Source organism: Ictidomys tridecemlineatus, chromosome 13 (assembly GCF_052094955.1).
Source record: "Ictidomys tridecemlineatus isolate mIctTri1 chromosome 13, mIctTri1.hap1, whole genome shotgun sequence".
Lineage (NCBI taxonomy): Eukaryota > Metazoa > Chordata > Mammalia > Rodentia > Sciuridae > Ictidomys > Ictidomys tridecemlineatus.
Window position 1 is genome coordinate 89,817,634 of NC_135489.1, and position 14,689 is coordinate 89,832,322.

Genomic DNA, 14,689 nt, shown 5'->3' on the forward strand with positions numbered 1-14,689 from the left:
CATAGGCCTATCATGTACCTAAAACAACATTAGCACTGTTCAAAAAATTAATTTTTAAATATTTTCCTATGCATAATCTGTATTGATTTGCCTCAAAATGTCACATAAAGTTTATTTCTCCAAACCAGGATCCGTGCTGATTGTTGTGCCCTTGAAACACTTTTACTCTAGAGTAGTCCTTTTCTCTTCACAAAACCAATTTATTTCCTTGTGCTCTCTTTTAGCTTCTTCCTCTAGCCCCCTGTATTTTCTGAACCTGGAATTAGGTCTGTTGTCTTGATTTGCTACAAGATAATATTTTTGGCCAGAATACATAAAAAGTGGTATTGTTTTCATACTATGTCATGTCAGGGGCGGCGGGGAGTATAGGAAACAGGATCTAATAACAAAAAAGAATTTCATGATTTATTAATGGAGAGTATGAGACTTGCTGTTATTGAAAATGGCATATCCTTGTGCTCTAAGTCTTACCCTCCATCCCTATAGATACATGCTTTTTGTACCCAGATCTGTTAATTTGGACTGCTGTAGGATATTTGGACAGAGACACAAGACACCAAGGCTGTCAGCAGAAAGCAGTTGTATTCAGTGCCAGCACTGGATCAGCAGATTATCATCCAAAGGCTGAGCCCCTTTGTATGGGTTGCATACATAGCCTTATATGTTTTTGTTAGTTTTCTTTTACATACTATTTCTTTATGTTCCACATGAGGTAATATACATTTCTGATTAGGCATTCTACTTCTGTACTACAGAGTAACAACAGTGTTGCAGCTGAGCTATGGTAGGCTCCAACTGATGCAGATGGCTCCCTGTTATCTTTTTCTGTGCTGAGAAAATCTCTACCACAGGATTAAAGGGGTATGTCACAGATCAGAGGCCTGAGTGGCCTGTGCCTTAGTCCTTTTTCCCTGAATTTATTCCCATTTCATTAATTCCTAAACTTCCTGTTCTAGTCCCTTTGGCCTGAGTGTAGTGGTATTTAATAGTCTTCTGAGTGTGGTATAACCCCTAGTCACACCAATCACAGATGACAGTCCCCCAGAAACTTGTAACAGGAGAGACCTGACTTACCAAAGGATATGCCCAAACTAGGTTATTTGTAATCCATTTATAGTAATCAAAAACTTACCCCTTACACAGGCGTGGTGGCACACGCCTATAATCCCTGAGACTTGAGAGGCTTAGGCAGGAGGATTGAGAGTTCAAAGCCAGCCTCAAGAACTTAGTGAGGCCAAAAGCAACTAATTCAGACCCTGTCTCTAAATAAAATATTAAAACGGACCAGGGATGTGGCTCAGTGGTTAAGTGCCCCTGGTTCAATTCCTGGTACCAAAAACTGACTCCTTGCCACAGTGGCCTCTTCCTCTGGATTGAGTGACTCTGTTCTGCCCTCGGTTCATACAAGAACTTCTCATTCACAGAGGTAAGGTTGGACCAGGGGCCTTTAGCCTCTCTAGAGCTGGCTTCTTGTAGAATCTGGTGAGAGCTATGAATCCTTTTCCCAGAAAAAATACACACATGCTGACTCACAGAAATTTTTTGTTATTCGAGGTCTTTTAAAAACTCCAAAAGAACACAAACTTACCTACCTAGTTCTTCTGTTAATCCTTGTGAATATTACTGTTCTCAGGAGAGAAGAGGGAGGAATATCAGACAAAAAAGTGTAGCTTTCTTATCATAATACCAGAAATTTCCAGGGAAATATTTCTCTGATTTAGGAGATATGTCTCTCTCTGTTAATTAGGCTGGCCCCAAACTTGAGGGTTCAAGCTGTCCTCCTGCCCAGCCTCTGCAGTAATTAGAACTACAGGAGTGTCCACCATGCCCGAGTTAACTTATGAATATGTTCCATAGAATAAAGCTCACTGGCACACATTTTGAGTTACTTCTAAAATGTTTTATTTTAACCAATTAATATAGTACATATATTCTATATTTTAGTTACTGAAAATACTTAGATGTAAAAGCTATTATATTATTCAAATTTTATTTTTTATCATTAATAATTCCAACATTTAGGACTGGGGTTGTGACTTAATGGTAGAGTGCTTGCCTACCAAGTGTGAGGCACTAGGTTCGATTCTCTACACTGCATATAAATAAATGAAATATAAAGGTCCATCAACAACTATAAATATATATATTTAAAAAATTTTCAACTTTCAGAATCCTTCATTTTAACTATTGTATGATTTCAGTTTCTTCTTTTCCTTGTAGTATATTCATTGCCTTCAAAGAAGCTTGTGGCTCTTCAGTTAAGATCCATTTTTATCAAGGTTGGTATGTTATATTCACTTCTTAAGTTTATTAAGTTAAAATGTAATGAGAAAATATCAAGTCGGTATCATTAAGAATTCAAAGTAGGGAGGGGGTGTCAGGATGGGAAGGACGGTGGAATGAGATGGGCATCATTATGCTGTATACACACATATATGATTACACTACCTGTGTGACTCTGCACCATGTTCAGCCAGAGAAAGAAGTTGTGCTCCATTTGTATGCAATGTGTCAAAATGCATTCTAATGTCATGTATAACTAATTAGAACCAATTAAAAAATAAAATTTAAAAAAATTGAGTATCTGTTAAAGTACCTATATATCAAAATTATGCTCTGAATCCAACTTACTCCTCCAATGCCACCGCCTGTGCTACCACTCAGTCTGAACCACTCCTCATCTCTTAAGCCCATTTTCACTCTTGTCCACTCCCTACCATGAACCTTTTCATAGTCTTTTAACAGCAACATTAATGATCCTTTAAACCAAGTCAAATCACATCAGTGCCCTCTTTAGAACCCTCCTGTGGCTTCCTACCTCCTCACAGTGAATTCATAACCCTTTACCAAGCCTTCAAGTTTCTGATCTGTTACCTACTGGCCACATGTAGCTATTTATTTGTTCATTTATTTATTGGCAGTGCTGGGGATTGAACCCAGCCTCCTGTGTGCTAAGCAGGGGCTGTACCACTAAGCTCTACTCTCATCGCCCCTACCATGTTGCTATTTAAATGTTAATTCATTGATTTAAACTAAATAAAGTTAAACACTCGGTTCCTGGGTCAGTAACCACATTTCAAGTTGTCTGTAAGCACACGTGTAAAGAGCATTACCACGCTCAAAGAGTCCTATGGGACAGCTACTATATTTTATTTGCAGGCTCTGACCTGCAGCCTCCATAGCTGCCTGGTTGTCCTTCAGACACTTGTCCTTCATGCCCAGCTCAGAATCCTGCCGCTGATTCTCTGCCTGGAATGCTTTTCCCCTACAAAGCCAAATGGCTCGCTGCCTTATTGCTTAAATGTTGCCTCATCAGAAAAGCTGTCCCTTACCATCTTCTGTCTCCTTTTTCTGTATTTATGTTCTTCAGAAATTATCACTTCCTGGCATAACATGTTTATTATCTTCCTCACTAAGAAGAAGTGAGTTTCCTGAGAGAATTGACATTATGGTGCTCACTCTGAAATCCCCAGTACCTAGGACAGAGCTTTTCACACAGGGAAACTATCAATAGATATTTACTAAGTGGGTTATTTGAAATGACTTAAGGTATATGTTTTCAGGAGGTCAGAAATACAGGATTTTATTAAGGTTAACTGCATAGTACTTGTTTTAATTTTTTAATGAAGTATAACATACATTTTTACAAACCATAAATGTATAGCTTGATGAAATTTCAAGAGTAAAAACTCTGAAATTAGCCTCCAGATGAAGAAATAGAATATTGTCGATGGGTATGTAGTGGCGCATGCCTGTAATCCCAGCAGCTCAGGAGGCTGAGGCAGGAGGATTGTAAGAGTTCAAAGCCAACCTCAGCAGAAGCAAGGCACTAAGCAACTCAATGAGACCCTGTCTCTAAATAAAAAACAAAATAGAGCTGGGATGTGGCTCAGTGGTTGAGTATCCCTGAGATTCAGTCCCTGCTACTAAAAAAAAAAAAAAAGAATATTGTCAGCATTCCAAGGGCTGCCACAATGAGTCCTATATAGATGGTATCTCAGATTGTACGCTGTACTGTGTCTGGCTTTCTGCAGTCAACATTCCCCTTGTGTGGTTCATCCATGTTGTTGCAAGTAGCAGTAATTGGTTCTCACCTTCATGCGCTGTTCTGATATATAAATAAACCATAGTGGTCCATTGCACTGTTGATGCTACATTTGGTTTTTCCATTTGAGGCTATCGTGAATAGTGTTGCTGTGACTTTATTAGTATTAGAATCACTCCTTTTTTTTAACTTAACAATGCCATAAGGAAAATTGCTCACTGATTCTCTTCATAAACAGAGTCAGTTTAAAAATTAAGGTGGGCCATTCAGATACTTCTAAATGGATTTTTAGTAATGGAAATGATTTAAAAATAGCAAAAATTGCTGAGCATTGATTCTTTACTGATGCTATGCTAAGCACTTTATTATCCCTTTAATCCTCAAAACAAGCTGAGGCAGGCACAAATATCATTTCATTGTTTTTCTAAGGAGGAAACTGAAGTCCAGAAAGGTTAAGGACTTTGCCTGAGATGCAGAGTCTGGAAAGGACATATGTCCCACACCCAGGCAGCCTGACTTCAGAACCTGCCTCTCTTAACTATTGTATTATGCTACTCTCTTCTTTCTAAAGTTAACCATTTTTACCTGTATTTTAAATTTAAGAATTCTCATAAAGTGAGTTTTTCCGCTAAAATTTATAATCCATATTCCAGATTCACCAACTTCACATCTTGTTGTCGAACCCACTTGATCTCTCTTTATGCATGTGAACACACAATGCATAAACAGTGTCCTTCTGCCAGGCAATCCAAACATAGGCTAGCAACATGGTATTGTCCCCCAAATGCTTCAGCACACAGAGTTCAAGAAGGACAGGGCTTATGTTATGGCCTAGTGGTAGGTGCTTGCCTAGTGTGTGTGAGGCCCTGGGTGCTCTAGCACTAGAAAAAAACAAAGTATAGTCAAGATCAAGGACATTCTCTCTCACAACCACATTGTCGATACCACATTCAGAGAATAAACATTTCAGGCCTTGTTCAGAAGTGTCATCCAGGGCATTCTGGTTTCCCCGCTTGTCCCCAAAATATCCTCCAGTTCTGGATCCAGTCAAGGTTAACATGTTACATTTCTCCATTACATCTTTTAAATTGGTGCCCCTCCGTGTACAGCTGGCCCCCTTCCTCCTCTTCTTCCTAGTGTTGGCTTGTAAGAGGACTTGAGGTCAGATGTTCAGCATTCTCAGTCACCTGATTGCTACCACCCAATCAGATTCCAGGCAGAAATTTTCTGGCAAGAACACTTCATAGATGACCATGTGATGATTATTACATAACAGTAGATTTCTTAAGCAGAGAAATGAGACATTTTCCTTAGAAATATAGATTCCTTACAGTTAGTTTATTTTGTCATTGTAAAAATGTATCAAATAGTTTACAGCTGTTTATCTTCCATTTTCAATTTAAAAACATTAAGTGGATCTGACAGTACTAATAATTTTAATGTCTAAGTTATTTATTGTTGTCACATAAAGTGGATAATGTAGATGCTGTTCTTCTACCCTAAGATCTCACTTTCACATTGTCTGTTATTCTCTCAATGTACACAAAGTATAAATCCAAGTCATTCTGTGAAAAGCTGCTCTCCTGGGTGCAAAGCAGTGGCTGTGCCAAAGTCATCGTCCTTTCAAGTACTCATTCCTACCAGCGCAATGATCTCCAGCTGCGCAGGTGTGTTCTTGACTTCGTTATGGTATTTGGTATGGGCATTTTAGAGGAAGGTAAAAGAAAGATAAGAGGTAAGGGGAGTGTAGTTAGTAGGTCCTCACAGTTAGGACTTTGGTGGAGAGCGAGCTTTGGAACCATGCTCTTGGTATTTTCTTGGTAAAAACCCAGGGCCTTGTGCATGCTGGGCAAACCACACCAAGGCTATGTTAATTGCTAACTTTTTTTTTTTAATCTTTCACATTTATTTATTTATTATGACAGCAGAATGCATTACAATTCTTATTACACATATAGAGCACAGTTTTTCATATCTCTGGTTGTATACAAAGTATAGTCACACCGATTTGTGTCTTCATATAATTGCTAACTTTTGATAGATTACATTGATGTTTCTATTTATTTTCAAAATGCACCCATTTGTATATGCAGAAATCCAGTTGCCTTTAAGTATAGTTGCCTAGCCTGTCAGAGTGTATTCTTTAATATATGACAGAGTATCCCAGAAATAGGATATAAATGATATTTTGTCATTGTCACATAGTTAATATTATATAGAATACTCTTATATTCTGAATATTGACTTTTAGTTAAATTAGATCATAAATTTTATCTATACACCTGTAAAATCAGGGTGAAAAATATCAATAAGCCCATAGTTAAACTTTCAAAAGGAGCTAACTTCTAAGATTCTCACCACAGACATTTCAGACCCCATTGCAGAAGGGAACATAGCAATAGAAAGTGGGTTGATTTTTCACAATGGCTTTCGTTGGTTGAAGTTTTCCTGTCTTTCACTCCCTCCTGGTATGTAAGCGTCAAGCCAGGTGATGTGTTCTGCAGAGTTGCCCTTCCATCATCATAACTTGCCTTATGCAGTAGAACATGTGGAGACCAAGATGATATTGGTTAAAAACTGATAATATTCACCTTAGTATTCATGTTTGTAATTTTTGAAAAGGTGATTATATATGATTGTTTCTAGTACTCCCTTCCGGTACCTGCTTACACCTTCTGTGCAAAAAAATGTTCAAAGTAAAATACAGAGCCTTAACTGGCAAGAAATGGAAAAAAGTCCATGTATCCCTCAAATGGATGATTCTGAGTTTTGTGTCCGTGTTCCAGGAGGAGGGATCACAAAAACACTCTATGATGAAAGGTGAGTGTGTCTGTTTCTCACTTTACTTACAAGTAAAGTTGTTTGGCATTGTGACTCACATCTGTATCCAGCTCTGAGGAGGTTGAGGCTGGAGGATTACTTGGAGTGCAGGAATTGAGACCCTGTCTCCAAAAAAAATTTAAAGTAATTAGGAGTATATTGGATTTTTTTATTGGAACTTTGAAAATGTATTTAGAAGGGTGGGGATGTGGCTCAAGTGGTAGCGTGCTCGCCTGGCATGCGTGCGGCCCGGGTTCGATCCTCGTCACCACATACAAACAAAGATGTTGTGTCCACCGAAAACTGAAAAATAAATATTAAAATTCTCTCTCTCTCTCTTTAAAAAAAAAATGTATTTAGAAAATAGGTGCTATGCTAGAGATCTTGCTTGTAGGGGAAAAATTTAAATTTGGTTATAAAAGACATGGTTCCTGAAAAGCCATATTTGGTGCTGTATTGGTGTGTGACATTTTAGGGATTCTGATTATTCCACATAGTTTCTCCAAACACTGTTTTTACATGGCAGTAAAATACACATAAACTTACCGTTTTCATTGCTTTTTAAGTGTACAGTTAAATGGCATTAAGTGTAATCTCACCACATGTCTCCATCGCCCTGCCCACTTCCAGAATTTCGTTTCCTAAACAGAAAATCTGTACACGTGAAATAATTTTTATTTCTGTAAAATTGCTAGTAATGTCCCCACTTTTTCATTTCTGAACTTATTTCTTGTTAGTCTAAAGGTTTGTCAGTTTTGTTGATCTTTAAAAAGATCATTGATTTTCTGTTTCTATTCTTTTACTTACCTGCATTGTAATCTCATATTATTTTCTTCCTTATGCCAGCTTGCGTTTGCTTCTGTGTGTGTGTCTCTCTCTTCCTCTCTCCCTTCCCCCTCCCTTCCTCACTCCCTCCTTCTCTCCCTTTCTCCTTTCTTCCCCCACAAGGTGTAAACTTATTTATTATTTGTAGAATTGCTGGGTTTTCTTGACAGTACTGTAGATCAAACCCAGAGCCTAGCACATAGTAGGCAAAAAAAAAAAAAAGCTCTACCACTGAGCTAAAACCCAGCCCTATCTTTATGTTAGGACAGGGTCTTGTTAAGTTATCCATCTGGCCTCCAACTTGTGATGCTCCTGCCTCAGCCTCCTGAGAACCGGAATCATCAATGCTTGTTTTGTGGCAAAATATATGATCTATCCTGGAGAATGTACTATATGTATCTGAGAAAAAGTATTGCTGTTTTGTTGGGGAAGGGGGTAGTATATGATCATTAGAACTGATTTATAATATTGTCCAAGTCTTCTTTTTCCTTACTAATTTTGTGGCTAACTTTCTAGCCATTGTTGAATGTGGGGTAACCCAGTCTACTATTGTAGGATTATTTCTCCTTCATTTCTGTCACTGCCTCATACATTCTGAGACTGTTATTTTGCACTTAATATGGTTATGTTTGTTATGTCTTATTAATAAATGGACCCTTCCTAAGTGTAGAGTGACCTTAGTCTCTTGCAGTCTTTGATTTAGTCTGTTTGATCTGATATTGGAATGGCCGCCCTTGCTCTTCTTGGTTTTGGTATGCAGAGCATCTTCCATCTTTGCACTGTAACCCTGTGGTGTGTCTAGCAGCCTGTGGTTGGATCCTATCTATGTACTTCTCCATTCTGCCAGTCTCTGCCTCTGGGTCGAGTCTCAGCTGTTCACATTGAGAGTCATTACTGGTGAGGAAGGACTTCAGCCATTTCAGCCTTGCTTTCTGTGTGCCTTGTTGTTTCTTGATTCTTCATTTCCTCTGTCACTGCCTCCTCTTGTCCTCCTTGCAGAAGTCTGCCTGGTTTCCAAGAGTCGATAGTTGTGTTACCTCCTCTCTGTGGTGCTTGAGTCTTCACTAGTCATCTCCAGGACTTCTGTCTCTGGCCACGACAGTGTACTTGATAGCAGACTTGCTCTCCAGCAATAAAAAAATAGAAACTTGACAGAATAAACGAAACAACTGTTCCTCGGACATTACAGCACAGCCTGCACTGGGTCTCATCTCTGAGAGCAAACTTGAGGGGTCCGGCAGTTGCTCAGCTTCGGCTGGCAGCACTTTCTACACTGCTGGCCTGCAGGGGGCGCCCCAGCAGAGCACAGCCTCCTGCCAAGTTGAAGGAATCAGATGGGACTGGGGTGACCCAGGGGACTGGAAATCCATGCAGAGAACCAGAGAGCAGGGGGCTGCTTGCCAGAAGGGCCTGGGGTCTCCTTGGGTCTCTGCATTGTGCCATGTGTAAGCGAAACCCCATGAATAGTTGAAAGCTGCCCAAAAAGGTAGCCACAGTGCCCCGGAAATGTGAAAGCTAGACATGCTCAGCGTAGACTGTCTGGAAAATGCAGCCTAATCTAAAGAAACCATGTTGTCATAGTCTTGTCACCCAGAAGTAACTCCACTAATTTTTTAACCCATTTTTTTTACAAACTTCTTTTTTTTTTATTTATTTTTTATTTTTTTTTTATTGTTGGTCGTTCAAAACATTACACAGTTCTTAATACATCATATTTCACAGTTTGATTCAAGCGGGTTATGAACTCCCAACTTTACCCCGTATACAGATTGCTGTATCACATCAGTTACCCTTCCATTGATTGACATATTGCCTTTCTAGTGTCTGATGTATTCTGCTGTCAGTCCTATTCTCTACTATCCCCCTCCCCTCCCCTTTTCTCTCTCTACCCCTTCTACTGTAAATCATTTCTTCCATTTGTATTATCTTGTCTTACCCCTCCTTTCCTCTTATATATCATTTTGTATAACCCTGAGGATCGCCTTCCATTTCCATGCGATTTCCCAAACAAACTTCTTTATAGTTAATCAAATGTATGTATATGTGAGATAATACATTTCTGACATTTTTAACACTGGTTAGAGTTCATCCTATTCGAAGAATTTTCACAGTTTTAGTTTTTTAACAAATTTTTTATTCATTCATTACCAAACCATGTTCAGTACAATTAAGCATTAATTGTGGTAAAAGAATTTTTGAAATTGAAAAAAGTGCATGAGATCATATGGTATACGATTTTGAGTCCTTTTTTCTCCTTCAGTGATTATCTTGAGTATTTTCCAGTTTATTTACAATATACCTATTTTGTTTTTCCTTAACAGAACAAATATTTATTCCCATCTCTGCAAAAGATAATATTGGTTATTCGATAACATGGTGGTAACGGTGTGGCTGATCGGAGATCACACATTTAATCAGTAGAAGTACACTTGTACTTTAATAATTGGGTATATCTTATGCTAGGTTTTAATGTCTTAGAGCGTAACAGAAATAGCCCTCTCCCATCTTCCTCTGTCAGCAGAGGATCGTGTGGTGATATTAAAGCTGTTGTGCTGCCCTGGCAGAAGCTCTGTACGAGCTGGAATGCTTGCAGCACAATCAGGGAGGCTAGCCTTCTCTAGGCAGCCTTTGCTGAGGCCACTGGAGCAGAAGCACTTAGCAGCTAGAATTTTCTGAGTATCAAAATCCACAGTATTCCCTATAAAGAGGGAAAGTTTCTAAGGGGCTTGAGAACTGCAGGGTGGAGTGGTGTGAGTAGTGCTGACGACTTCTGCCTTTAGCTCTCGGAAGCCTGAGGTGCTGTGGTAAACTCTCCTGGTGCCATCCCCTGACTTCTGAACTCTCAGAGTCTCCTGTCTTAGAACCCTGCTTAGGACCCCACTCTCTGTGGCTGTCAGTCACGCACTCTCAACTTTCAACATTACATTTTTCTCCTAGTTCTTAGTTTTAGGGTGCTTTTGTTGGTGAACTGGAAGCTTTGCCTTGGTGTTCTGCCATGTCACCCCTGGCTGGGGGCACTTACCATGATAGTAGGGAGGCTATTTGGGAGTCAGGAAGACTAGCCTCAGGTCCCCTCCTCTGCCACTTGCCAGATGGAAAAACGCAGAGCAGGTTAACTACACTTTCTGTCTCTCTGAACCTCTTGCCTCATGTTAGCTACTGACACTTGCATACTATAATCTGTATGTCACCTTTAAGCACATTGCCTCCATTACTTCCTTTAAACCTCACAGCAGCCTGTAAGTTGGGTTCTGATGTCCTTTCATAGATGAGGGAAATGAAATAATTTGACCCATGTATCTGGTCAGTGGAGAAAAAAAAAATCAGATCCTGGCATTCTGTCCTTGTTCCCTCTAATTTTAAACTGATTCATTTAGAAAATGGAAATGATTACAGCTTCCTCAAGAAAGTGTTGAATCATAAACTACAGAAAGTGCCTGTTGGAACAGACACCCAGTAGGTGCTGTCTCTGAGAAGTAGCAGGGAGTTTTCCTCTCTCGAGCCTTTCCACTCTCCAAGTTTGCCTTCACTGAGTTAGATTACCAAGAACAAAGGTGTTGTTTTGTGGTTTTTCTTTCAGTCTCTTTTCTGTGGTCCTTCTGAAAGTCACTGTCTTCCCAAGTAGGTCTGGGGAGTAGTTCAGAACAGAGCTCACATGTTATTGCCAAGCACAGCTGGGCTGTGCAAGGACAGATGTCCGTGCAGCTTTGGGGCAAGGCACAATCTCTACATTCCCTGGCTGGTTGTTCTAGGCTCCTGTTCCTGCCCCACACCTACAAGAGTATATATGGGCCCCTGGGAGACGATGATTTTATGGTATGGTATCTTTTCCTTGTCTAAAACCTGGCAGGTTATCTTGCCTGTAATGCTAACACACTAGAATTATCTACAAGTAGAAGAATACTGAATTATTCTTTTTATTTCTTGTAGCTGTTCTAAAGAAATCCAAATGGTGGTTCTGCTGAAATTTGTTTCAGAGGGAGACAATATCCCAGATGCACTAGGTCTTGTGGAGTATCTTAATGAATGGCTTCAGATAATCAAACCATGTGTAAGTCTTACTACACCAGCAACCTCTGACTTGTCTGCTCTGTATTCATTAACTTGCATTTTATATTCTATGTAAGTAGGTCAAATAAGTAAAAATTTATATTAAATATAGACATATCTCTATATAAAATTAAGTTTAAGCTGAACTTTTGAAAGTAAGATAGTTAACCAATCTATTTATAGTTGCTTCATTTTCCAGAAAGGAAAGCCCCAGATTCTATATTGAACTCATTATTCTTGTTATATTAATTAGTCAGACACATCCATCTAGGAAGGTCTTCTGTGGAATTCAGGATTGTTTCAGAGAAGTTTCCGGAAAGTGTTGCCCTGTGAGCAGTGCTTCCTGTAGCGATTGCACGTCAAAATGAAGAACTTTCTGTATCTTGAAATATGAGCATGACAGCCCAGGGAAGGGGCAGCCATTAGCCTGCTTTATACTTTTTATTCTTGCTTTTTGCCAAGAAGAAAAATGATGCAATTATTTCTGTTCAGAAATTCACAAACCCTTGATCTTTGTGAATTTCATTCCAAGTAGTAGACTATCTGCAGCCTTTCTAACATATCTTTAAGATTTGGAACTTGAAGGAATTTATCTGTATTTTTAAAAAGGTATAGAAACTTATTGCTTTATTTTTTCTAACAATGAGAACCATGTAAAAGAGGAACTGAAAGGGAGATTTGATGGTAAAATTGAAAGACTAAAGTATTTTGTTCTTCAATTACAGAGTGTTAACCCTGCAACATCTGCCTTGCCGTGGAAAATTCCAAGTTCTTGGAGGTTACTCTTTGGCAGTGGTCTTCCCCCTGCACTGTTTTGATCTGTTTCTTGTTTTATACCTTATTTATACACTTATGCCAGCACAACTGTTATTTAACAGCTGTTAAATAATCTGTATAAAGAATGTGACTTTGCAAGGGTACGTTAGAAAAAGGATGAGCAAAAGATCTTTGGCTGTACTTTTCATCACATGTAACAAATGTAAATTTCATATAGTAAAATTTTATTTCTGGACTGATTCTGTCTGAAACATATTTTTTTTTAACAGACTGTATTCATTCACTATTTCTGTTGTGCTAATTCACTAACCTAGTGACATGAAATGACACAGTTAACCCAGGTGATGGCTGGCTTTTCCTTCCAGAGGCCCTGGGGAGAGCCCCTGCCCACCTTCAGGAGGGTGCCAGTCTTTGGTTCATGGCTCCTTCCATCAAATTCAAAGCCAGCAGCTTAGCAGCTCAGGTCTTTCTCCCTCTTTCACATCAGAAGTCTTAATGATTCTAGTAGACCTACCCCAGTAACACAGGATAATTTCTCCATCTCAAAGATATTTTACTATAAAAGAAATAAAAATTGTTCCCCTTGCCTAGTACATACCAGCCGCTGTTTACACAGGGTCTTGAGCAGCTATTAATTCCCAGCCAGTGGTGTGCAGAGCGTAGTCTCTGGCTCCCTCTGGTGTCTGTTTGCAGTATTGTGGGCTCACGGGGGCTGCAGCAGCAAGTTGCCTGCTTTGTCCCGCAGCTCAGGCATCCAAGCATGTCAGCCTCAACTAGGTTGAGACAGACACCACAGCTGTGTCATTTCTGTGCCTTGACCTGCGGTGCAAACCAAGGGCTTGGAGTATTGAAGAGTACACCCTACTCCACAGTGCTCAGGAAATGTACCTTTTGACACATAAATCATCTTGGATTCCATAGCCTGTTCTCTTTCCTTTTTGGTTAAAATATTGGATGTGACAAAATGACAGAACAAGAAGAAACAGCCCTAGATATCCTAGAGAGATGCAAATTTGAAAGTATGTAACTAGAAGAGAATGGAATGGTTAAAAGAAATGGTTAAATGGAAAAACTTACTGCTGCTTTTTTCTTGAGTGATTGTTATGCCTAAGCACTGTCTACCATTTTTCTGAATCAGTTCCTACAACAATTCTTGAGGAAGATATAATCATCTCTATTTTATAAAAATGAATCCATTTTAAATAATGGGAACAAGGACAGAATGCCAGGATTCAAATTCTAGCTCTCACCAGTCAAGGGGCTAGGGATGTGGCTCAAGCGGTAGCGCGCTCGCCTGGCATGCGTGCGGCCTGGGTTCGATCCTCAACACCACATACCAACAAAGATGTCCGCCGAGAACTAAAAATAAATATTAAAAAAATAAAAATAAAAAAATAAACACCAGTCAAGTTGTGGTACCCCCAAGTGGGTGCAAAACCAAGAACAGCTGCAGTAGAATAGGTAGGAAGGGTCCTGTGACCACCCCTGGCCCAGGCTGACAGCTCAGCATGGCTAGAATAGCACCTGGGTTGTAGCCTCCAGGAGGGCCAGGGTAGAGAGGTATGGGACTTGTCTGATTCCAGCTCTTCAGAGGGCTGCTCCAGGGACTGCTTTCTGGCTCTCCTGGCTCTGATTCATTGATGGACGCAGCCTAGTTTGGTTGCCTGGGAGCCCCTGACACAGGGTAGCTTGCTGAGGCCCCAGGGCTTGCAGTACAGAGACGCCTGTAGGGAACCTCTCCCAATCTGTGGCTTCTCCCTCATTGAGGAATGGACTGAGTCCAGCATTCTGGCTTTTCCAAAGTGCTGCTTGCAGGACGGCTGTATGTCTCAACCTCAGTTGGGGCATTCATGGAAAGCTGCACTGTTTTGAATTGGTGTGGGGGCAGCGGGCAGATTCCTGCTTGGCATAGACATTGTAGGTCTTCCTTTGATTCTGTTTTGTTGTTGTTGTTGGTATGAGGGGCACTTGCCTGCTGAGCCACACCCCCAGCTCTAGTTTGTATTCATTTTTACCTACACTCTCTAAGTGTCTCACTGAGTTGCTTAGGGCCTTGCTTTTGCTGAGGCTGGTTTTGAATTCACAATCCCCCTGTCTCAGCCTCCTGGCTGCTGGGAATATAGCTGTGCACCACTGCGCCTGGCTGTTGTTTTTTGTAATGGACTTACATAA

The 14,689-nt window shown here is 40.0% G+C and overlaps 1 protein-coding gene across 2 annotated transcripts in view; it reads left to right on the forward strand.

Annotated features, from left to right (window-relative positions):
- Positions 1-12,756, forward strand: part of Psmg2 (proteasome assembly chaperone 2) — a 17,270-nt gene extending 4,514 nt beyond the window's left edge. For both annotated transcript variants that reach the window (XM_078030476.1, XM_078030475.1), the window contains 5 exons: positions 2,221-2,279; positions 5,594-5,712; positions 6,692-6,865; positions 11,621-11,741; positions 12,466-12,756. In XM_078030476.1, the coding sequence (XP_077886602.1) occupies positions 2,221-2,279; positions 5,594-5,712; positions 6,692-6,865; positions 11,621-11,741; positions 12,466-12,558 (566 nt within the window). In that variant the 3' untranslated portion in view covers positions 12,559-12,756. The remainder of the gene's footprint in view (positions 1-2,220; positions 2,280-5,593; positions 5,713-6,691; positions 6,866-11,620; positions 11,742-12,465) is intronic.
- Positions 12,757-14,689: the final 1,933 nt, after the last annotated feature.